Genomic DNA, 23,478 nt, shown 5'->3' on the forward strand with positions numbered 1-23,478 from the left:
AACGGTGGCCACAGTGGAACTGAGGGGCTGCCTGGGGGCAGCTGGAGAGGGGGGGAGTGGGTCGTGATTGTGGGGAAGGGACCAGACCAAATGCCCCCTGGAGTGCCCCGTGGGCAGCAGCCCCGTGTCCTGAGCCGGCTCATCGGCTGTTGGACGGGTCCCCGGCCTCCTGCATTGGCTCCCCAGAGGTGGGGCGGGGGGCGGCAGACTGCTTCTCTCTGCTTCCTGCAAACTGCACGCCCCTCCACGCCAGACTTCTTCCCTCTATCCTCAAGGCCTTGACCCTTCCCTGGGCCCCTCCAGCCCCAAACAGCTTCTGCTGGCATCGAATCTCTCCTCTGAGACACCCTAACCCTACTGGTTTCCAGAATTTCCCCAAGAAGGCAGCACACACGTGCGTCTGTTTATTTCATGCATGGAGACGTGTCCCGAAACTGGAGGAGGGGCAAGAACACGGGTACAAAACTGGTCAGCTCAAGTGGCACCACCACAGCTTAATTTACGGCCCCGTCGGTGTCTGCATGTGCAGAGCTTCACACACACACACACACACACACACACGGCATTTGACACAGGAACAGAGGCCAGTTGACAGACACTGTTTGCAGCCTGCCTAAAATATTGCAATTGGGTTTATTAAAAACGTGTGTGAAGGGAAGATCGTGCATCCATCTGAATAAAGTGTCCCCCCTCGGGCCCAGGCAGGGATGCCCCCCAGGCACCCCACGCTCACCTGTGCCCGCCCCAGCTTGGCATGTCCCCGCTGAGGGAGATGGGCCGGGCCTGTGAAGTGTATGAACTGGGCCCCACCGTGCAGACAGCACAGAGGGCAGAAGGAAGCCCCATCGCAGCCCAGCCGGCGCCCAGAGCCCACCTGCAGCCCGTCCAGGACAGCGTGGGCGGGGACTCGGGAAGGAACGCTGTGTGTGTTGGGCCCCCAAGAGGACCTGGGGTGCCGGCTTGCTCCTCAGAGCCTCCCACTCACCCCTGCCGAGGGGCAACACCTGGAGCCCGGCGGGCCGTCCTGTCCCTCGACCATTAGCCCCCCTGCGGCTGCCTGGGGAGGGGGTGATGAGGCAAGGCTGCCAGAGGGCGTGGCCCAGGGTGAGAGTGGCATTTGGCTTCAGCATTAAGGCCAGCGTGGGGGGAGGGCCCTGTGGGAAAGGCCAGCGCCTCGCCAGGGGTATCCCGTGCGGCAACCCCCCCAGGTCCCTCCTGCTGTCCTGCGGCCGTGGGTCCCTCTGTCCACGGGGGCCGTGCTCACGGAGTCTCTGCCTCCATGGGGCTGGCTTAAAGTGCTAGGTGCCTGGGAGGGATGCTCGGCCTCCCCTGCTCCCTAGTCCTGCAGACAATGCCCACGCCGTCCCCACCGGGCTCTTATTTGAGGATGTAGTTAATGAGCAGCTGACACGCCAGGAACACGCAGAGCAGGAACCAAGAGCGAGGGCTGTGCAGGGGGCCCGGGGCTGGGGCCTGCCTGGCGCGGGCCGTGGAGCTCAGCATGGCCGAGAGGTGCCTGGAACGAGAGGGCGCGGCGGTTCAGCCTAGGCCAGCCAAGCAGCACGGTGAGGAGTCTGGCCCTCTGGTGAAAACGGAGCCGGGGGGCTCGCGTAGGGGAGGGCCCCAGGGCACAGTGGCTGCCTGGGGCTCCCTGGGCACACCCTCCAGGAAGAGGGGTCAGGGCTAGCGGAGCTGGGGCTCTCACATCCCCCCTCCCACCTCCACTGTTGTGGGCTGAACAGAGTCTGCAAAGTTCTGTGTTGGAGTCCTGACCCCCAGCAGCCAGAACACAACTGTTTGGAGGTGTGACCTCTACAGAGGTAAATAAAGTAATGGGGTCACTAGGCTGGGCCCTCATCCCACAGGACTGGGGGTCCCTGTAAGAAGAGGAGGTCAGGACACAGACACACACAGAGGGACAACCCTGTGAGGACGCAGGGAGGAGACGGCCGTTGTCTGCACGCCTAGGAGAGCAGCCTCGGGAGGACCAGCCCTGCTCTGATCTGGGATTTCCAGCCTCCAAGCCGGGGAGGGGCAAAAGTCTGTATCTGAAGCTGCCGGTCTGGGGCTTGGTTGGCAGCCCAGGAAAGCTGCAGCCCCGTCCTGGCCTCTTGACATCACTGTGTCTGGACCAAAAGCCGAAGCTATTGGCTGTTTTCCCTCCACCTCCGTCACAGCAAAGCAGCAAATCTCCTATGCTGCCCCAAGCCCCCTCCAGGTTCCCAAGGCCTCCAGGCCCGGCTCCTCCGTCTCGGCCTCTCACTTCAACTCCCCCTCCTCCTGGCAGCGGCCATCCTGTGGTGCCCGCCACTCTGGACTGACCTCTGCGTTCCCCATTTCCAGCTCCGCCCTGCCCAAATGCATCCTCCTCCAGGAAGTGCTCCCTGATCATGGAGACCACGTTCCTCCCCCACTCTTACAAGGTGTCGAGTCTCCGTTTCCCTTGGCCCTGCACAGCATCACGATGGAGCTGGTACCGAACGGTGAGAAACACCTCTGGGCCCCCTTGGGTGAGTCGCAGGGGAGTAGGGCTGGCCTCGTTACAGACCTTCCTCCAGCCCCAGGGGCACTGCTGTCAACCCCAGTCCACACATTGGGAGACTGAGGCCCAGACAGCCCAAGGTTTTGCAGTTCAGAGACTTGCAGCCTTGACTGGAGCCTGGCTCTGGGGCAGGGCTGGCGAGCAGGGCTCTGTCTCCCCGCGGGGGGCGAAACCCAACATGTTCTCAGGCCTCCCAACATGACTCGCTGTTTCTGTGGTCCTACTGGTCTTGGGGCTGGGGGGCCACTGACGCCAGCACCTCCTTCCAGCTTCCATCTAGCTCCGCCCCTCACCAGCCCCAGCTGTCCTGCACTCTGACCCCGTGCCCCCCAGCTGGTCCTTCGACGGCGGCCCACCTGTGCAGCTCCTGCTGGGCCTCCCGAATGGACAGGATTGCCTCGTGCAGCACCTGCAGCCGCCGCGCCTCCTTCCCACACCGAGGGCACGGGCTCTCGCAGCCTACAGGCGTCAGGAAGGAGCGGGGAGCGGTGAGGATGGGCGGGTGGGGGCCTGGGGCCACGGCCCGCCTCCTTGCAGCCACTGCCACAAGAGGGAGGTGGTGCCCACCCCGGAGGGAACTCCAAGGCTCAGCCAGCCTCTGATAAGCCCAGGGGGGTCAAACGGGGAGACAGGCAGTCCCTGAAGACAGGGGACCAGGAAGCTGGAGCCCACCTGGAGAGTCACAGACAGGCAAGCCCCGCCCCTCGCTGGGCGCCCCGCCCCTCGCCAAGGGCCGACTCAGAGCCCCGCCCCCTCCCTCGCCCCCGCCGGCTTCACGGGTCCAGAGGGGCCGGCCCACAGGTCTCACCCGGAACAATGTCCCCGTCCTCCTCCTCCTCGTCAGAGAGCTCGGGGCAGGACTCGGGCGTGGAGCCGCTGCTCTCGGTGACCTGGCTGTGGCCGGAAGGCTGGTCGCTGGGCTTGCGGAGCCGGGGGTTGGGAGTGGACCCCTGGGGGGAGACGGAGCGGCTGAGCCGGAGCCCACCCACACCCACCGCACCCGCGGGGCCACCTGTGCCGTAGAAGAGGCGGCCGGCAGCGGCGGAGGCTGCTGGCTCTGGGCGGGTGACAGGCCTGGCCCTGACCTGACGCAGCGCCCACCACCACCCCCCGACCCCCAATACAGGGGGAGACGACGGGGTCGGGGCCGTGGGACTCCGGAGCCGGCAGGGCTGACCCTCTCAGTGCGCTGACGGCCGGGGCTTCCCCAGCGTGGACGCAGGGACCCCCGGGCTGGCCATTCTCAGAAGAGCCTCCAGAGGACAGGGGTGGCCTCGTGACCGCAGGCCTGTCCCCGCGAGGGCCCGGGGGGTGCCCGACACCCTGCATGGGAGCCCTCGGCCCCGATGAGTGTGGTCAGAGCCGGGGCAGGGGGGCTTCCCACACAGGCAGGTTTTGGGGGTGTGGTGGGGCCGGCGCTGACCAGAGAGGCTGAGGAGAGGGAGGAGGGTGAAGAGGCCTGCCCCGGGGGGACTTGTGCGGGAGGGACCGGGCTATCCGCCCCGGCTGAGGGGCTGCGGCATGTGGGGGAAGGGCTGGGACACACACAGCTCAGGAGGTACCTCGGTCCCCGTTTGCTGGGGAAATTGGGGCCACTGGGCAAAATGGGGGAGCCCACCCCTCCCTGCCCAGAGGGGAGTGTCCCCCAGTTGTATGCACAGTGGGCGCCCAGTGGGCGCTGTTCCACACGTGGGGCCACCCTGGGCTCCCCCAGAAATGGCACCTCTGCCAGAGTGCTCCTCCCTTGTGCTCCCCAGGGCCTCTTGCTGTCCTCCCCACCTCACCCCCACCCCCTGCCTCTCCCACCCTCCTCACCCACCCACAGAGGCCCAGGAGTCTGTGCAAATGCCACCTCCTCCTTCTCCTGCTACTTGGGCAAGCCCCTGGGCTGCCCTGAGGCTCAGTGTTTCATCTGTACAATGGGATACCGCCTGGCCGACACCATGGAGGGCGGTTCTGGGGAGCGATGGGGCAGGGCCAGTGCACCCCAGCACAGTGCCCTGAACATCGGGGTGTCCCAGGAACTGCGTGTCCTGCAAGTCCAGGGGTCTTGGCCCCTTGCTGGGTGGGAAACAGGGACCCAGGGGGACACCAGGGGAGACCCTGCTGGGATGTGTGTGGGTCAGAGTGTGATGGGGACCCAGAAGAGGAGGGCCAGGTTAGCTGGGTGTGAGGTGGGGGCGGAGGAGCCCAGGCCGGGCCCGGGGTGGTTCTGACCTGGTGCCTGGGCCCCGGGCTGCCCAGGAAGGCGGTCTGGCCAGCCATGGTCTCCCGCTGCAGGGTGTGCAGGACCCCATCTTGCTCAAACTGGGCGATGTCCTTCAGGGGGTCCCAGGGGCTGTGGCTGGGGGCGTCCAGAGAGTGTGGGTTGGCAGGGGCGGTGGCCCCCACACTGAGGGGCCCCCTCCCGGCCCAGCCCTCAGCCTCTCATCAGGGATGGAGCCCCCAGAGGAGTGACCACAGCCTGCCCCCATGAGCAGCCCCCGCATGGACCTCCCTCCCCATCAGTCAGGGCCAGGACAGTGGGGGTCTGCCAGCAGCCCGCCGCGCAGCCCAGGCCCAGTCCGCTGGCACTCACTTCTCATATCGGTAGCGCCACTCCTGGGTGGCAGGGTCCAGGTGGAAGAGCTGGGGTGTCCAGGGCACCAGGTTCTGCTGGCGCTCTCGGGCCCGCTGCCGCTGCGCCTCCTCCAGGGAAAACTTCTCCTGTGTGGCTTTGTGCTGGTCACCCTCACTGATGGCCCTGGTGACGTGCTGCCAGAGCCTGCGAGTGGAGCACCTGCTCTGAGCCAAGGGGACCTGGGCAGCCTTGTCCCTTCATACTAGAGGGGAGGCTCGGAGCAACCTCCACTTGACTGCCTCCAGTGACAGGGAGCTTACTACATAATCAGGGTGCCCATCTCTCCTGGGCACTGTTTATTTACCATGAAATGGTTCTTTCTTATGCTGGGCGCACACTTGGCATCAGCAGGGCCCTCCCTACAGAGCTCGCTCTTCCCCAGGCCTCCCTTTCTCTCCCTCCAGCTTCCCACAGCCGGACATGTCCTCTGCCACCAGCGATCCCCTCGGGTCTGTCCTCGTGCCAGGGACATCCAGGGGATCGCAGCTGCCAGCCTGGCCGCTCCGGCTGGGGTCGGGGGTCCTGCAGCGCCCAGGCCTCACCTCTCCGACTCCAGCTCCGTCTGCTCTTCCAGCAGCACCGTGTACCGTTTCAGCCGCTGCCTGCGTACCTCCTCGCTGGGGTTCCAGAAGAGCTCGGGGCCTCCTCTGCCCTCCTCCTTGATGAACACTTCCCTGTCCTGCCCCAGATGGCCGGGCGGGTCAGAGGTGTCGGCCGTGGCCTCCGGAGCCGGGCCCGCCCGCCTGCCCGCGCCTGCCCGGAGGCGGGTCTCACCCAGTGTCCCGTGAGCCGCGCCAGGACCTCCTCGCCCGAGGTGATCTTCCCCGAGATCTGGTTGATGCTCGTGCTGCCCCCGAAGAAGGGCTGTGGGGACATGCCCGAGATGGATGCGGGTGAGGGCACTGAGCTGGGGAGCAGGAGGGGCTCCTTCCTCGTGGGGGTGCGAGCTCCCAGCCCTGGTGCACAGCAGGGGCGGCCACACTCGCCCGCGGCCCAGCCGGAGCTCCAGGGTGCAGGTCCCAGACAGACCTTGGTGCCCCGTGGTGGGGATGGGCCTTGGCCTCTCCTGGCTCTGCTGTGTGGTCTGCGGGCAGCCCCTTCCCCTCTCTGCACCCCTCACAGCCCCGGCTGTGCTACAGGAAGGCCAGGAGCTGCTCACCGTATGCCCCTGCTCAGAAAACCATCCCTGGGCACAGAGAGGGTGGTGGGGGACCCCCCCAGGCCTTGCCTCTCCCCTGCCCGAGCCCCACACCCCCCAAAGCCCTGGGGTGGCTGAGCTGCCTGCGCTACCTTGAGCTTGAACTCCAGCTCAGCCTGCAAGCTGTTCTTCTCACACTCGATGGTCACCCTGCCGCCCAGCTCCATGGTCATCGTGCCGTAGAGGATCCCTGCAATAAAGCCATGGCGGGGGTCAGGGCTGCCCCGGGGCCCGCTGAGCCCCAGGCCTCGGTGGAGTCCCAGCAGCACTGAGACCGGCATGAGTGTGTCAGGCCCCGAGGGTGAGAAGGGAGCAGGGATGACAGGTGCTCCCGGGGGCCAGCGCTGCCAGGAGGGTGAAGATCGGAGCTGGCTCCTCACGGGCCTGCTCCCCTGGCGGACGGGTCTTGGCCCCAGTGCCTTTGCTCGTGTGAGTTGCTAAGTCTCAGAGACACCCTCACCCTTACTGGGTCACCGCCTCCAGGAAGCCCCTGTTCCAGGCTCCCAGGAGCCCCACTGTCCCCTAGGAGCCCCTCATCACTGTGGGTCACTTGGCTGCATAGTCCCTGCCCTGCGTGGGTCTGTTTTAACTTAATACGTCAATGTTTTAATTAGCAAAGGAAAGCATGAGTCTTCTATTTCTGGTCAGATGGAAGGCTTACTCTGAAAGAAAGAAATGAGGAAGGAAGGGGAGAAGAGAAGGAAGAAAGGAAGGATCACTGTCACCCTAAGACACTTAGAGATGTGGGATAAAATATGTCTTTCGAAACTTCTTAAAAAACACAAGCTAATTGAAGTAGCAACATGGCAGGAATCACCCCCAAATCCTCCAGGCACCCAATGGAAAAGCCACACTGAAGGGAGGGGCCTCCGAACTGCTCAGGTGCTTTTCCAGGACAGGGCAGCGTGGGGTCAGAGAAGCAGGGGCAGGGCCCCGTGTGTGGGGTGAGGCATCAGAGGCCCTAGAACTGTCTGTAGCCGGCTTTGCAGTTTTGACTTTCATTTTGACTTTCATTTTGACTTTCTCCTGTTTTCATTTACAAAATTATTTTAAAGATGAAATAGCAATTCCTAAAAATCCAAAGTGCAATGAAACCAAAGCCCAGAATGAGTGTCCCTTGGTGGCATGACCTGAGTGGGGAGTATTCAGTGACCTTACAGATCCCAGTGGGACCTACCGAGGATGGGAAGGAGTGCAAAAATCACAGCCCATGCTGCCTTCATGGCCTTCCCTGGGGCCTCAGATGGCAAAGAATCTGCCTGCAGTGCAGGAGACCCGGGTTCAGTCCCTGCACTGGGAAGATCCCCTGGAGAAGGGAATGGCTACCCACTCCAGTATTCTTGCCTGGAGAATCCCATGGACAGAGGAGCCTGGCAGGCTATAGTCCATGGGCTCGCAGTGACTCAGATAAGACTGAGCAACTTTCATCCTGCTGGCGGGCGGGGCTGTGTTGTGAGTGCTGTGGGTGGGGTGTGAATAAGATAGAAAGTGATCGTGGTGGGCTCATGGAAATGGGCTGTCTTGTATGGGAGAAAGACATTTCACATGTGCTAAATGGGGCGGACAAAAACCCACTGTCTTGAATCTGGATTGGAAACGTAAGTGTGAACACATCTGTTTTAATCTTAAAAAAACAAAACAAAACATTCTATGTTCAGCTCAGTGGAAAGCCCTAGGGAAACAGAGACCAGACCACTCATAGGAAGCAGACCTCACCTCCAGACAATGGTGCCTAAGTCTAAAATAGCTCTTCCTAGTTGGAGAAGGCAATGGCACCCCACTCCAGTACTCTTACCTGGAAAATCCCATGGACCGAGGAGCCTGGTGGGCTGCAGTCCATGGGGTCGCTAAGAGTCAGACACGACTGAGCGACTTCACTTTCACTTTTCACTTTCATGCATTGGAGAAGGAAATGGCAACCCACTCCAGAGTTCTTGCCTGGAGAATCCCAGGGACGGGGAAGCCTGGTGGGCTGCCATCTATGGGGTTGCACAGAGTTGGACACGACTGAAAAGACTCAGCAGCAGCAGCAGTGGAAAGAACCAGAGACTCCCTGGAGAAATGGCTGATTCATGGGCTAGAGCAGGAAACGCCCGAGTCTCCTGGGATCACGGCAGGAGGAAGCAGGCTGCTCGGGCTGGGTGTACCAAGGTCCCAGGGCCAATCTGAGGGCGCCTGCCTGCCGGCCAACATGACACAAGGAGCAGCCAGCATGATTCCAGCTGGAATACTCTTTATGATTATGCATGTTCTGATCAAACCATGCTCAAAGCAACATGACCTCACCCAGGACCACCTTTGGAGGAGTTCAGGAGGAAAACTCATTACTGTTTTGAAAATGCCAGGCTGAGTTGAAAATGAATCCTAAGTTGGAATCAAGATTGCTGGGAGAAACAGTATATCAACCATCTCAGATATGCAGATGATACCACTCTAATGGCAGAAAGTGAAGAGGAACTGAAGAGCCTCTTGATGAGGGTGAAGAGGAGACTGAAAGAAACTCAACACAGAAAACTAAGATCATGGCATCTTGTCCCATCATTTCATGCAAGGCAAATAGAAGGGAAAAAATGGAAGCAGTCACAGATTTTATTATCTTGGGCTCCAAAAATCAATGTGGACAGTAACGACATCCAAGAAATTAAAAGACACTTGCTCCTTAGAAGGAAAGCTATGAGGACCCTGGACAGTGTATTAAAAAACAGAGACATCACTTTGCTGACATAGGTCTGTATAGTTAGTCTAAGCTATGGTTTTTCCAGCAGGCATGTACGGATGTGAGAGTTGGTCCATAAAGAAGGTTGAGTGCTGAAGAATTAATGCTTTCGAATTGTGGTAGTGGTAAAGACCCTTGAGATCCCTGCTGCTACCACCACAGAGATGGAGGCAACTCGACATCGTGAACCTTGTGGCGGGGAGGCGGGAACCACCTGCTGGTGTCTTGTTGGAAGAACTGTGCCTGAAAGTGATCAAGCCTCCAGGGATGAAGTCAGTCTCCAGATTATAGACAGTACGTTCAGCTACACCACAGACACAGCCAGTAAATCCAGACCGGAGGAAACCCCACACGAAAATGATCTTATTCCTTCAAGAAATACATTGTGAGGGGAAAAAAGGTGCAGGGTCATACCGAGCACCAAGTGTGACCCTCACCTGGAATCCTCTTCAAACAAATGAACTGTGACACATGTGTGTGCGTATCTACACACACCTCGGCTTCCCTGGCGGCTCAGAGGGTAAAGAATCTGCCTGCAATGCAGGACACGGGTGTCTGACCCCTGGGTCGGGAAGGTCCCCTGGAGGAGCGAATGGCTGCCCACTGCAGTACTCTTGCCAGGAGCATCCCATGGACAGAGGAGCCTGGCAGGCTGCAGTCCATGGGGTTGCCAAGAGTCAGATTTGACCGAGCAACTGACACTTTCATGTATATAAACATACGTGCATTTATGACAATTAGGGGTCTTTGAACACTGACTGTGTATCTGATGATTTTAAGGAAAGAGTCTTGGTTACTTTTTTTGTGTACATAATGACAGTCTTGTGGTTCTGGCTAAGAAGGGGAACCCTTACATCGTAGTGAGTGAGTCACTACCGTGTAGTGAGACAAAATGAAGCGCAGATGACATGATATCTAGACTCTACTTCAAACGAATGCGGTGAGGGGTGTGTGAGAACAAAGGAAGCAAGACAGCCACGACACAGTGCTGTGGGTGCTGGGGTGTGGTTGGGAGGCGACCCCTGTCCTTTCACATGTGTTTGATGTTTCCCGTAACAGAAAGTTGATGAAAAACAAACGCACTGATGAACGGGTAAGCATGCAAATAAATAAATAAGAGTAATCCTCTGGGAGAAAAAGATAAGAGGAGGGGAGGAGGAGAAGCATCTGTCCTCTGAGCAGCGAGGCCTTTGCTGACCTGACCCTTGGTGTCCTGTGGGAAGCAGGACAGAGGGGCTGCCCCAGAGTAGCAAGGAAAGTGTGTTCTGAGCCATTTCCATAAAACTGGGGCTCTCACCTCCCTACACCCTCGGCAAAAGGAGAGTAAAGGAAACGGTGGTATTGGGCATGGTTCTCGGGGTTAAAGGGCCTCAGCTGGGAAAGAATCCGCTTGTAATGTAAGACCGGGGTTCAATCCCTGGGTTGGGAAGATCCCCTGGAGAAGGGAAAGGCTACCCACTCCAGTATTCTGGCCTGGATCATCCCATGGACAGAGGAGCCTGGCGAGCCACAGTCCATGGGGTTGCCGAGAGTCACATACAACTGAGCGACTAACACTTTCACACACATAAACATACATGTATTTATGACAATTAAGGGACTTTGCAGCCATGAAACTAAAAGACGCTTACTCCTTGGAAGGAAAGTTATGACCAACCTAGATAGCATATTCGAAAGCAGAGACGTTACTTTGCCAACAAAGGTCTGTCTAGTCAAGGCTATGGTTTTTCCAGTGGTCATGTATGGATGTGAGAGTTGGACTGTGAAGAAAGCTGAGCGCTGAAGGATTGATGCTTTTGAACTGTGGTGTTGGAGAAGACTCTTGAGAGTCCCTTGGACTGCAAGGAGATCCAACCAGTCCATTCTGAAGGAGATCAGCCCTGGGATTTCTTTGGAAGGAATGATGCTAAAGCTGAAACTCCAGTACTTTGGCCACCTCATGCGAAGAGTTGACTCATTGGAAAAGACTCTGATGCTGGGAGGGATTGGGGGCAGGAAGAGAAGGGGACGACAGAGGATGAGATGGCTGGATGGCATCACCGACTCGATGGACGGGAGTTTGGGTGAGCTCCAGGAGTCGGTGATGGACAGGGAGGCCTGGCGTGCTGCGATTCATGGGGTCACAAAGAGTCGGACATGACTGAGCGACTGAACTCAACTAAACTAGTCAAGGACACTGATTTGAAAATGCTACATACCCTATGATTCCAGCTCTTTGACCTCCTGAAAAGAGCAAACCTATGTAGACAGTGAAAAGACCAGTGGTTGCCAGGGGTTTGGGGGAGGGGGAGGGAGGAAGAGGTGAATTCATCTATTCATGTGTAACCATCATAAGAAATCTTAGGGTGGTGAAACTATCCTGTGATCTTGTAATGACAGAAACAGTTATTTGTCCCAGTCCATATAATTACACAACAAAGTGTGAACCCTAATGTAAACTACAGACTTAAGTTGATATTCAATAATAATGTGTCAATACCAGCTAACCAACCGTAACACTGTAGCACACTCATAAAAGATGTTTACAGTAGGGAATTCCTGTGTGTGTGTGAGTATACTCGTGTGTGTGTGTGTACTCCTATGTGTCTGTGTATGAGACAGAGCATACTTGTGTGTGTGAGTATACTCGTGTGTGTATGTGTATACTCATGAGTGTGTGAGTATGCTCCTGTGTGTCTGTGTGCGGGTATGTGTGTGAGTATTCTTGTGTGTGAGTATACTTGTGTGTGTGTGTGTGTGTGTGTGTGTGTGTGTGTGTATACTCATGCATGCATGCACATGTGTTGGGACAGAGGGGGATATGGAGCACTCTGCATTTTCCGCTCAAATTTTTGGAAACCTAAAACTACTGTAAAAAAAACCCTATTAATTAAAAAATAAAAGAAATCCTATAACTGAATCACTTTGCTGTATACCAGAAATTGACACAACACTGCAGGAAAAAAAAGGAATTCTAAACCTTGAACTACTGCAGTGAGACTGCAGAGCACCAGAAACAAGAGCAGATCCTACAAGCAGCTACAGAGAAAAGCAGATCATGTAACAAGCAGGCTGGCGCTGACTGATCACCAACCAGGATGGAAGCTGGAAGGTGGAAACAAACTTTCAAAGCAGTGACAGGCCATCTGCCCAGAATTTCACACCCCGCTGAACAGTCACATAAGAGGGAGTGTGAAACAGATCCCTTCAGCAGACAAGAACCAGGCTGTTCCCCCGAGGGTGACAGCCTGGGCTCTGTCCCCTGGGGCAGGGGCACCACAGCCTCTCACCTTTGCAGTGGGCATAGGGCATGGTGAGGCTGTAATCCTCTGCCCGGTTCAGGAAGGTGAGGGTGGCCTTGCCATCCAGCAGAGCTGACAGTGAATTCCCTGCAGAGAGACACGGGGTGGTAAGGACAGTGCGTGGAGCCAGATCCTGGAGACCTCAGCCCCCACCCCACCCCAAGTCACAGGACCTGAGCTCCCTTCCAACAGGTGGGGAGAGCCCCGGGCACCTTGAGCTGTGTGACTGTGGGTGGGTCACTTAACCTTTCTGAGCCTCAGGTTCTGTGAAAGCCCCATCCAAGTTGCACAAGGCGTTCATCCTGAGGAGTTACTTCAGCTGCCATGTGTTAGGGTTTATTTCAGTTACTAAAGCAGGGATTCTTAAGGGGGAGGCTTTGACCCTTTCCAAACCAGGGCCTCTGCTCTGATTTTAAATACCTCCGGAGAGAGGGTCTGGCCCACTCAAGGGTACACAGTCAGTGACGGGGCACAGGGGTTGAAAAGGTGGGCAGAGCCTGTGCAGTCAGCTGGGTACACAGAGCACTTGGGCCACCTCTCCACCAGTGAGAGCCATGACAAGGCCAACCAGATGGAGAGATGCAGAGAAACCCGCAGTGCCAGGCTCTCGAGGCCTGCTGGACGGAACGTCCTGTGATGGCGAAGCTGCTCTACCCTGTGCCGTGGGACACGGCGGCCACCCGTGGCTACCTGCGCCGTGGCCAGAGTGACTGAGCGGCCACCCAGTACGTTTCATCTCATCTGAATTACTTTAAATAGCCACGTGCGGCCAGCGGTGCTGGACGGCAGGCCGGCCCTGCAGGCCCCTTTGCACGTGGTCCTTCCTCACTATCCTCCCAGCACCCCTGTGAACCCCAAGGCCGAGGGAGGGATGGGAGAAGCCGCCTGGGGGCCTCTGCAGAGCCCAGGTTCTAAGCAGTTTACCCCGCGTGGTCCCTGCTAGGAGAGGTGGGGAGGGACACGAAACGGCCCCCGTGGGAGGTCTTGGTAACCCCTGAATCTGAGCTCAGCCCTGCCCCCCACCCCGTTTCCCCGAGGCCCTGGGGAGACCCCAGGGAGCCGCTCCCCTCTCACCGTAGAACCGGGACTTGGCGGTGATGCTGCCACTGATGCAGAAGCCGTCCTTCCGGTTGCTGACGTGGAAGGCAGACACGGGTGGGTGGTGGGAGACCTGTGGGCGGAGAGGCGGCTCGTGCGACGGCCCAGCAGTGGGCAGCCCTGCCCACTCCCAACCCTCTGGGCCCTGCCCACCCCCTATCCCTCCAGGCCCCAGCAGCGGGCAGCAACCTCCACCCCCCATCCCTCCAGCCCCAGCAGCGGGCGTGAGGGCAGTCTCGTCTTGGGACTCGGCCCAGGAGCTGCCTGCCATCCCCGTGTCCCACCCAGGCCCCCCCACCCCCACCCCGCAACCCCAAGGACACACGGCTGTCACAGCCACGGTGGGGTCTGCACCCCCTGGGAGAATCCCCCTGGCGGCAGTGAGGCCAGAGCTCTTCCACCGGTCCAAGGCGGGGCTGCCCAGAAACAGGCCTGGGCTGAGACACTCCCCACCCGCCACCAGTGCCCCCCCATCGGGGTGGCCCTTGCCTGCTCAGCGATGTAGAAGGTGTGGCTGTTGGTCTGGGGGTGGAACCAGCAACAACGGAAGGTCTCCCCCAGGATGGGGTTGTAGGGCTTCTTGATGCCCTGCAGGCAACGAACAAGAGGCTGGCTGAGACTCTGGGGGCGGGGGCGGCCAGGGACGCCAGCTGGGCTGGGCTGAGGACCGAGGGGCGGTGAGGGGGCTGCCCTTGCCCACGGCCCCGGCAGGCAGGTCTCTACAAGGGACGCCCGGTTTGCAGCCAGCGTCCGGGAACAACAGCCCACTCCTGCTCCGAGGAGACTGTGCTTTGCCCATGATTTCCATTCGGGGGCGGGGGGAACAGCCTACAAAGTGGCATGTCCACATCTCGGCTCTGAGGGGCTCTCAAGACCCTGACCGCCGCACACTCTCCCGGGACGCCCGGGAAGCCACTGCGCCGCCCACTCAAAGCCCCCAGTGGCTTCTACTGACCTTTCAAGTGGGGACCCAAGTCCTCCCGCACATCCTGCCCCCAGCTCTGCTTCGGCCACACTCACGTCCTTTCTGCTCCCCAAACAGTCCAAGTTCATCGGGGAACAATCTCCCTGTCTGGAGAGCCCTCCTCCCGGGTCTCCTGTAGCCCAGCTCAGACTCCCCTCTCCCCATCTGATGTCCGTCAACTGCAGCTGTGTGCGCACACTCGCGTCTCACCCTGGAGACTGGGGCTCTGTGACTGTCTGCAGAGCCTCCAGAGGTGTGCCTGCGCGTCCACAGCTCCACACTCTGCCCATCAGTCCTTCTCTGACCCAAGCTTCCTAGAGCCAGCTCTGAGCCGACTCTGCAGCAGCCAGTGTGCTGTCCTGGGTAGGTAACCTGGCACACGGGCCCCCTCCTCGGAGAAGTCCTCCGGAGTGCGCCCACTGTCCCAATGGCCGCTGAGCGCGCGCACACCTGGCTTTGCCCAGGGCCTGCGTCAGAATGCAGAAAGCCCCAGGAAGAGTGGGGAGACCTGGTCCCATTTGCAAACTGCTGTGTGACTCTGGGCCTTCCCCTCCCCTCTCTGAGCCTCAGTTTCCCCTCCTGCACAGTGGAACTAGAACCCTGGGTCCCATGGGACCCCAGGCCCCTCCCATCACTACAGCCAGAGGAGCCCTGCTCTCATCAGAGACCCGGATTTGGTTCTCAAAAGACGCTTCATGCCCAAAACCCTTGGGTCCCCAGGGTTCCTTGAGGTTCAGGGTCCAAAGTCCTCTTCTTGGCACTGCTGTGTGGCAGCTGTTTCTCTGAGGTGCGGAGGGCCCAGCTCGGGCCTTTCAGGGATCGGGACGACCCTGTGGGCCGGGCCCCACCAGCAGGTCCCTAGGTGGGAAGTCTGGGCCCGGCCCCCCATCTCTGAGGACCTACGGGGACAATCCTGGGGGTGGAGGATGCCCCTCAACCCCGACTGCAGGCAGGGGTGGGTGCCGGGGGCGGGGCTGAGTGGACCTCCCGCTGGCCGCCCCCCATGCCTCCCCAGAAGGTGCTCTCACCTTGGGCTTCTTGTAGAAGCCAGACAGGTACCATCGCAGCACAAGCTTGATGCGGCTGTAGGCGTCCTCCTCCAGCGCAGCCCTGCAACCACACCACGGGCGGGGGAGTCCTCACTCCAGGTCGGGGACCTGTGCCTCTCTCCTCCCTTTCCCCGGGCCCTTCCCTCCTTCTGTTTCAATCTCCATCGGCTTGTTGGAAACCCAGGCCCTTCCCAAGCTGCCCTGTCCCGACAATGGGAAGTGTGTGTGTGTGTGTGTGTGTGTGTGTGTGTGTGTTGGTGGTGGCGGGGGCAGCTCCACCACCGGGGCAGCGAGGGTGCGGCTGGCTCGAGGCTGGCAAGGTGCCGCCTCCAGGAAACCGCCGGGATGCTCTCCCCTTCACCTAGCTCCCTGTGCATGGGCTCCTGAGCCTTCAGGCCCCTTTCCAACCTCAGCCTCGTTCAGCCTGAGGGCACAGTGCCAGGGCTCAGGTGCAGAGGGTGCTAGGCTCCCCTGAGACAGGGGCCCTGATGGACATGGGGCGGCCCTGCCCTCCCGGCCCAGCAGCCCCTCCCCGGAGTCGGGGCCCCTCGGAGGCAGAGCGTGCAGGGGCCGGGACGCTCTGCATCCTCGGGGCGGGTGCCGGGCCCTCCCCGTGGCACACCTGGAGAGCAAGTCGGCGTGGCAGTAGTAGTCGGAGAGCTTGTTGAGGAACGAGCGCGGCTCGAGCACGAAGGTGGGCAGTGCCACGCGAGACAGGTCCATGCCTGGCCGCAGCTGTTTCAGCAGGACCCACACCAGGCTCTTATTCTCCTCCGACACCGTCTCCACCTGCGATGCCTCGCCCCGCTGAGGGCAGAGGGGCCGGGTCAGGCCAGAGCCAGGCGGGCGGGGAGCCTCGGCGCCCAGGGGAGCCGCGAGGGGCGCACTGCCACCTCATCCGGGGTCCCCCCAGCCCCGCCCCCATGCCCAGCGAGCCTGTCCGGGCCCCACCTGACCCCTGCCTACTCCGGCATGTGTCCCCTGGGCCCAGAGGGGCGCCTGCTGGCCCTGGCCAGCTGCCCTGTGCCTCGGTTCCTGGCCAGCCCAGACTACCTGGGCGCCCTCTGCGCCTCCAGTCTGTGCCCCGCCTGACACCTGTCTTTGCACACTTCTGTGCCGCAGCAGCAGGGGGCACGTGCTCACAGACACCTTGTCCTGCCCCCAGCCCGTCTCCACCCAGGGACACGACAGCGGTGCTTCGGTCCGGCACCCGCTTCAGAAGGGGGCCTTCACTCCCCCAGGACCACATGGGGTCCCCCTCTCTTCCCTGAGACATCTCACCCTCCCCATAGCTCCAAACACTTGCCAGGGAGAGACCTAGCCCTGGAGCTTCGGGCTTTGTCTGCGCAGGGGGTTGAGGGCGTGGTGGACAGGGAAGCTGGGGACCGGGTGGGGGGCTCTGTCTCCCAGAACACGCCCACCACAGGCCCTCAGGTGGGCAGAACAATCTCAGAAAGGGTCATGTGGGTGTCTGAGGACGGCTGGCTGGTGGGACGGCTGATCCCAGTCAGGGCTGGGACCCTCACCCCTGGGGAACCGAAGCCCCTGGGTGATGCCAAGCCCCTCTCCCCTCCCTGTGGACCCCCAGGACCTATGGATCCAAGGTATTGGTCCTGGGGTGTATGTAGCTGGACCTGACTCCCCAGGAGGCAGCAGCATGGGGGTGCCCACAGCCTGCCCTGCATCAGGATCCGCCCCCTCCTCCTCCTGCCCTCAACTCTTCCCGGCGTCAGGGTCTTTTCCAACAAGTGGGCCCTTCGCATCCCTCCCAGGGCTCTCCCCGAGTCCTGCCACCCTGGCCCACTGGTCCCGGGCCCTCCGGGTGCAGCAGAGCCGACGAGCTCTCCCAGAGGCGACGGCCAGGCGTTGCCTCCACGGCTCCAGGGGTGGGGGCTCTGGACGGGGCGGGCTCTCACCTCCCCCAGCTCCTCGTGGTCCTGCACCACGTAGGTGGTCCCTCTGTGCCCGGGGCCCACCGGGGCCTCGGACTGGTCGCTCCCGCTCTCGGTCTTCCGGCTGTGGTCGTGGGTCTCGTTATCCGACTCCTCGGCGTTCTCCCTCTCCGACTTGTCCGAGAAAGCGTCGTTTTCCAGGGAGGACCCGTTCAGTCTGGAAGGTGGATGGGGCCCGGGGGCGGCTGGTCACGGTGAGGCCAGGCACCCCCACCTCTGGGCGCACACCCAGCACGCCCCCTAGGGGCGCCCCTCCCTGCTGGGTGCCTCACCCCCATCCCCGTGTTTAAAAGCCTCGGCGATGGGCACTGGACACTGTTAGTCCCAGTTCACAGATGAACACACTGAGGCTCCAGGGCCCACCTGGAGTGGAGGAGGCCTGCCTTTTGGGCCGGGGCGTGGGTGGCCAGACCTCTACGGCGTTTGCTCCCCATCCCCTCCCCACGTACAAGGAGACCCTGCGTGCTGCTGCCAGGAGTCCCCAGCAGGCAGGAGACCCAGGCTCCTGGGAGGGGCTGGCCCCTGCCCCCCGCACCCCTGCTCACGGGAACAGGTCCTGGTCATGGATGGCACCCGAGGCGGGCAGCCCGCAGAGCGAGGAGGGCGACCCATCTGGCGAGGACCCGGGCTCCCCGTCACGGCCCTGCTTGCAGGTGCTGAGTCGCAGGAGACTGGAGCACCGCAGCGCCAGCTCCAGGGCATCCAACCAGCAGCGGCCTGCGGGCAAGGGTGGGGTGAGCGGCCCCTAGCTTGCTGCACATGGGCGAGGTACTCAGGGCACACGGGCGAGCCCCCTGCCCCGCTGCCTGGGAGCTGGCCCACGCCCACCCTGCCCTTCCTCAACGAGGCGCCCCCACAGGACCCCCTACTCCTGGCACGTGGTTATTCACCTGCTTACAGAGGACTGAGGCCAGGATGGGTGAGTGACTGCCTCAAGGTCACACGCTAAGCAGGACCCCGTGTGCTAAGTCGCTTCAGTCATATTTGACTCTTGGTGCCCCCATGGACTGTAGACCACCTGGATCCTCTGTCCCTTGGGTTCTCCAAGCAAGAATACTGGAGGGGGTTGCCAGGCCCTTCTCCAGGGGATCTTCCCGACCCAGGGATGGAACCCGCATCTCTGGCGTCTCCCGCACTGGCAGGCGGGTTCCTTACCACTAGTGCCCCCTGAGACGTCCTCTGTACCCAGAGGCCCTGCAAGTTCCCACCTACGGAGTCGGGGCCAGGGCCCTCCCAGATGGAAACCACTCCCACAGGTCAGGGCAGGGCCCGGCCTCTGTGGCTGAGGGCTTTAGCAGGCCTGGAGCTCAGGGCAGGAGGGTGGGTGGCAGGCTGGGGAGGGGCCTGCTGAACCAAGGCTGAGGAGGCAGCTCCTGGTGCTGGAAGAGCCCTGGGAGACGAGGGGAGGGCCGACCTGAAGGGCAGAGCGGTGGAGGATGGAGCCAGCCGCCTCCAGTCCCAGCCCTTGTCCCCAGCCTCCTGCTGCCTTCCTGGTGGAGGCTGCCAGCAGGTTAGACCTGGGGTTCAAGCACTTTGAACTCATTTCTTTACTTCTCCGAGCCTTTAAAGTATGACCCTCCTGGAGACAGAAAGTTTCCTTCCCTAACTCTCCTCCTCCAGGAAGCCCACCCTGATACGCTCAGGGCCTGTGGACGTCCCTCCTCCCTGACCATGGCCCCCAGCCCCATCAGGGACTCGGCTCACGCCTCAGCCGAGCTGGCCTTGTCTGAAGGTTCTCTGCTTGCCTCCCCCAGAAGGTAGTAGGCTCCATGGGAGCCCAGGCCGCCCTGTCCATCCCAGGGCCCAGAAGGGGCGTGGCACCGAGTAGGGGGGCTGGGGACAGAGGGTGGCATTCGAGAGACTCAGGAGTGTCGATGCGGCGTCTGGCCACCAGGGGGCAGCCGGGAGGCCCAGAGTCGCGTGGTCAGGCCAGGCTACCTTGGGCAGCGCCTCGCCCGCCCCGGACCACTGGAGGGAGCCTTGCGCCGGCTCCCCGGGGCCGGAGACAGCGGCGTTTACTCGGGGAGGCCGCGAGAGGGAGCCCCAAGCACGCGCGGATTCAGGAAGGCGCATCCCTCCGTCACGGGCAGTTCAGCCAGCCTGTCTCCTCAGGTCTCCCCAGGTGGTTGGTAAAAGCAGCACCTGGTGATTCAATGGTGCCTGGCACTCAGCCATTGTTATCTGCTAAATAAGGTCATCGGATTCTCATAGCAGCTAAGGATAGGGTGTTACTGCTTTCCCTTTTGTCCATGAGGGAGACTGAGGCTCAGAGAAGGAACAGGTGATTGGTGGGCTTGTCCCAACACCAGGCTGCCCCCTTGGATGGCTTCAGGAGGGTCTGAACCGGGGTCCCCTGAACCTGGCTGATCCCTCCACCAAGGGGCGGGGGTGCTTCACATGGGGTCACCGTGGAGACCGGCAGGGCAGGTGGGACTCACCGTCAGACTCGGAGGCAGCCCTGAAGATCAGGTAGCTGCTGGGCAGGGGCTGCGTGATGGAGCCCACGCTCTCGCCTTTGGGGCCCTGGAGAGGCAGAGAGGCGGTGTCACCCGAGGAATCGTGCAGGGACGGGGGGAGGCACAGGTCAGGTGGCCATGGGGACCCACACTCACACATGCACAGATGCTTCTGGGGCCTCGGGACCCCCAGGTGGGGTCAGGCCATGTAGACGCAGCAGGTAGCAAGAGCGGTGAGTGGGCGCTCCCTGACCCCCTTCTCAGCTGGAGGCCCCACCCTGGGTTTTTCTCCCTAAGACCCCATTTAGGTGGCCAGAATCAGCACGTGCAAATCCAGGACACTTGGTTAAATTTGAATCTCAGAAAAATTACACATACACAGTTTAAATATATCCCATACACTATTTGGGACATACTTATACTAAAAAAAGAGCCGACTCACTGGGAAAGACCCTGATGCAGGGAAAGATTGGAGGCAAAAGGAGAAGAGGGCGGCAGAAGATGAAATGGTCAGACAGCATCACTGACTCAACAGAAGTGAGTCTGAGTGAACTCGGGGAGATAGTGAAGGACAGGGGAGCCTGGTAGGCTGCAGTCCACGGGGTTGCAAATCGGACATGACTTAGCCACTGAACAACAACATACTAAAAAAACCCTTCTTGATTGCCCTCTGAAATCCGAACGCACCCAGGCATTCTGGACTTCATCTGGCAACCTGACCCGCTCTGGTCCCGGGCTGGGCTGCCCCCGGGTTCCAAAGGGGGACGTCTGGGCCTGGAGCAGCCGCCCTCACATGGCCCCATTCCCCAGCCTCTGGACAGGGCTCGACGTGTGATCTGAACCCATCAGGCCCCCAGGTCCCGAGCAGCCCCCACCCCAACGTGTGTCCCACATGGAAGACCACTGACCACATCAGATCCCCCGGCCGCTGAGTGACTAACCCTTAACTGTCAGCCCAGCTTTGGACCCCTGCTCCTGGGGCCCCAGCACGAGGCTCCTGACTGCCGGCCATGCTCTCCTCCTGCCCAGCACCGCACCCCCCGCCCCGTGGGGCTCTCTCCTCGCCTGGCCCCCCGAGCCCCGGGGCTCGCACTGCGGTACCTTCACAGCCCAGACGGACTGGTCCAGCGGGTGGAAGAGCTTGAAGCAGAAGCCGTCCTTCTTGGAGGGCCTCTCGATGAGCTCACAGCAGTGCAGCAGGACCGTGCCCACCCACTGGCCCACCTTGGGCGTCTTGTAGATGAGCAGCACTCCCGGCTTCAGCACGCACCACAGTTTGGTCCAGCTCTTCAGGGTCCCTCGGATCTGGGGGGAAGGGTGCTGACGTCAGTGCCGGCTGGGGACCCCGGGGGCATCTGAACTGCCGTCAACGCTGGGACCCTGGGGGCATCTGAACTGCCGTCAACGCCGGCTGGGGACCCCGGGGCATCTGAACTGCCGTGGAGGGGCAGAAGGACGGGGCCCCAGGCTCTGGGTAGGGTTCTCTTTTAGTTTTTAACAGAAGCTCCAAAAGATGGTGAATCCAAAGAAAGATGCTGCAGCCAGATTTACCGAAGCTCATGGAGCTCAAGTTCAACTTCCACCTCAAGGTCAACGCCCTGCCCCAGTCCTGAGAGGAACCGGCAATAAGCGGTGACTGCTGTAATTATCAGCCTTGTGATTTTGAACTTTGTGATCATTTCTTTTTTCATTCTAAATTAATATTCACTTTTGTACCTAATTTTTATCCATAATTTTGTAGAACAAAAAGAAAAAAGAGCCCACAAAGGCCCAGAGCTCTGCAGACGCCCAGGCTCCCCAGTCTGCTTTCTCCTCTGCCCCTGGCGGGAGCCCCAGGGATTCCACAGCTTTATCTCTACTCTATGGAGAGGGAAACTGAGGCTTGGGGCTGAGGGAGTTGCTCGCAGCCTCAGTGAGGTCTGAACACAGGCCTCTGACCACAGCCCAGGCCTGTCCCCAGAAGCCAGCCTTTCGCCTCCTTCCTGTGTCCCCAGCAGGGGACTCCACCGGACTCTGGGCCCCCCGCAGGTCAGGGGTTTCCCCCGCAACCTTAAACAGAAATAGGGTTTCTGTAGGCATGACCGAGCGAAGATGAGGTGCTCCTGGAGCAGGGGCCCTGGTCCAATGACCATGTCCTTGTAAGAGGAGAACAGGACACAGAGACCCAGGAGGCGGCCAGGTGACCACAGAGGCAAAGGCTGGAGGGAGGCGGCCACAAGTCCGGGGACACCCAGGGCCTGCAGAGGCGGGGAGACGCAGGAAGAGCCCTCCTTCTGAGCCTTGGGAAGGAGCCTGTCCCGTCAGGACCTTGATTTGGGGCTTCCGCCTCTGGACCTGGGGGTCTGCTTTGGTTGCTGTAAGCCACCAGCTTGTGGTCCTTGGTCAGGGCTGCCCCAGGACGTGGCCACAGCCTGCAGCGGCCCCCACACCCAGCCGTCTCCTGAGGGGCTGGTGACTCTGCGCCGTCCCTGGGGACAGCCCCCCGATGCAGCCGTGAGGTGGGGGCCCGCGCTCACCTTCAGGCTGTCGGCCATGATGACCACACTGGGGTCCGTCAGGGCGCTGAGCAGCTGCCTGGTGGCGCGCTTCTTCTCCTGGCGGTAGCTCTCCTTCTGCGCCTGGGCCCGGGGCACAGCAGGGGTCAGGGGAGAAGGCCCCGGACTGGCCCTTCCCCGGGGCTCCCACCCACAGGTGTCCAGCTAGGGGACAAGGACGGGTCCCGGGAGAGGACAGGAAGCGGGGGCGTGGGGGGGCCAGGGTGCCATCTGCCCCCCTCCCCTCATCAGGCTGGGGGTGGGGGCTGGCCGCACTGGCCCAGGCGCCCCTTCATCAAGCAAATGAGGCCCACGGCCCCTCCCCGGGCCCAGGCCCACCTTGAGAGCTTCCTTCTTGCTGACCTTGGCTGTCGGGGACACACACTCCCGGTCGGACCCATTGCACAGCCTGTATTCTGCCTGCAGGAGAGATTCAAGTTGGGGGCATGCAGTCCAGGAGGGGAGGTGCTGGGGGGTGCAGGCAGCAGGAGGTGGGAGCCCGCTGCTCCCCCCGCCCCACTCCCGGCCAGGGGGAGATGAACAGGAGCTGGGGGGTGGCCCCGGGGGCCGACACTGGGCAAACGGCAGTGACCCTCCCCGCGGTGCCCAGGAGGCGCCCGTCTCAGCTACCGTCGTGCGCCCAGCCTCTGGGCAGGGAGGGCTCGTGTGTGTGCAGGGGGACCCCTGTCCCTGGAGCCCTGACAGCAGCTGCTGGTCGGGGGGCAACACCCAGGCCCCCTCCAGCCGTCCAAGGCTGTGGGGTGGGGGGAGGGTGGAGCTGCGTTCACAGACGCGGAAGTGACGGGCCCTCAGTCCTTTTACAGACGGGGAAACTGAGGCCGGAGTTGGGGTGTGGGGAGGAAACGTCAGGACTAAAGGCTACGGGTTCCTGCCTGCTTGCAGGTGAGGCCTGCAAGCCCAGGATGGCTGTTACCGTTTCTGGGGGGCAGCATTTGTGGGATCTTAGTTCCCAATCAGGGATCGAACCCGGGCCGCCTGCAGTGAAAACACGGAGTCCTAACCACTGGACCACCAGGGACGTCCTGGGTTTCACATTTTTAAGGGATT

General features: G+C 61.1%; 1 protein-coding gene across 2 annotated transcripts in view; it reads right to left on the bottom strand.

Annotated features, from left to right (window-relative positions):
• Positions 1-601: 601 nt before the first annotated feature.
• The window catches only part of OSBPL5 (oxysterol binding protein like 5), a 33,069-nt gene continuing 10,192 nt past the window's right edge, over positions 602-23,478 (bottom strand). For both annotated transcript variants that reach the window (XM_027531704.1, XM_027531706.1), the window contains 19 exons: positions 22,750-22,830; positions 22,393-22,494; positions 20,978-21,181; positions 19,859-19,943; positions 17,966-18,137; positions 17,385-17,577; positions 16,091-16,275; positions 15,448-15,529; positions 13,945-14,043; positions 13,432-13,528; positions 12,346-12,444; positions 6,453-6,550; positions 5,937-6,026; positions 5,705-5,841; positions 5,121-5,306; positions 4,760-4,886; positions 3,351-3,492; positions 2,899-3,001; positions 602-1,516 (listed from right to left, as the gene is read on the bottom strand). In XM_027531704.1, coding sequence (XP_027387505.1) covers positions 1,378-1,516; positions 2,899-3,001; positions 3,351-3,492; positions 4,760-4,886; positions 5,121-5,306; positions 5,705-5,841; positions 5,937-6,026; positions 6,453-6,550; positions 12,346-12,444; positions 13,432-13,528; positions 13,945-14,043; positions 15,448-15,529; positions 16,091-16,275; positions 17,385-17,577; positions 17,966-18,137; positions 19,859-19,943; positions 20,978-21,181; positions 22,393-22,494; positions 22,750-22,830 — 2,421 coding nt within the window. In that variant the 3' untranslated portion in view covers positions 602-1,377. The remainder of the gene's footprint in view (positions 1,517-2,898; positions 3,002-3,350; positions 3,493-4,759; positions 4,887-5,120; positions 5,307-5,704; positions 5,842-5,936; positions 6,027-6,452; positions 6,551-12,345; positions 12,445-13,431; positions 13,529-13,944; positions 14,044-15,447; positions 15,530-16,090; positions 16,276-17,384; positions 17,578-17,965; positions 18,138-19,858; positions 19,944-20,977; positions 21,182-22,392; positions 22,495-22,749; positions 22,831-23,478) is intronic.

The sequence above is a fragment of the Bos indicus x Bos taurus genome, chromosome 29, assembly GCF_003369695.1.
Source record: "Bos indicus x Bos taurus breed Angus x Brahman F1 hybrid chromosome 29, Bos_hybrid_MaternalHap_v2.0, whole genome shotgun sequence".
In the NCBI taxonomy this organism is placed as follows: domain Eukaryota; kingdom Metazoa; phylum Chordata; class Mammalia; order Artiodactyla; family Bovidae; genus Bos; species Bos indicus x Bos taurus.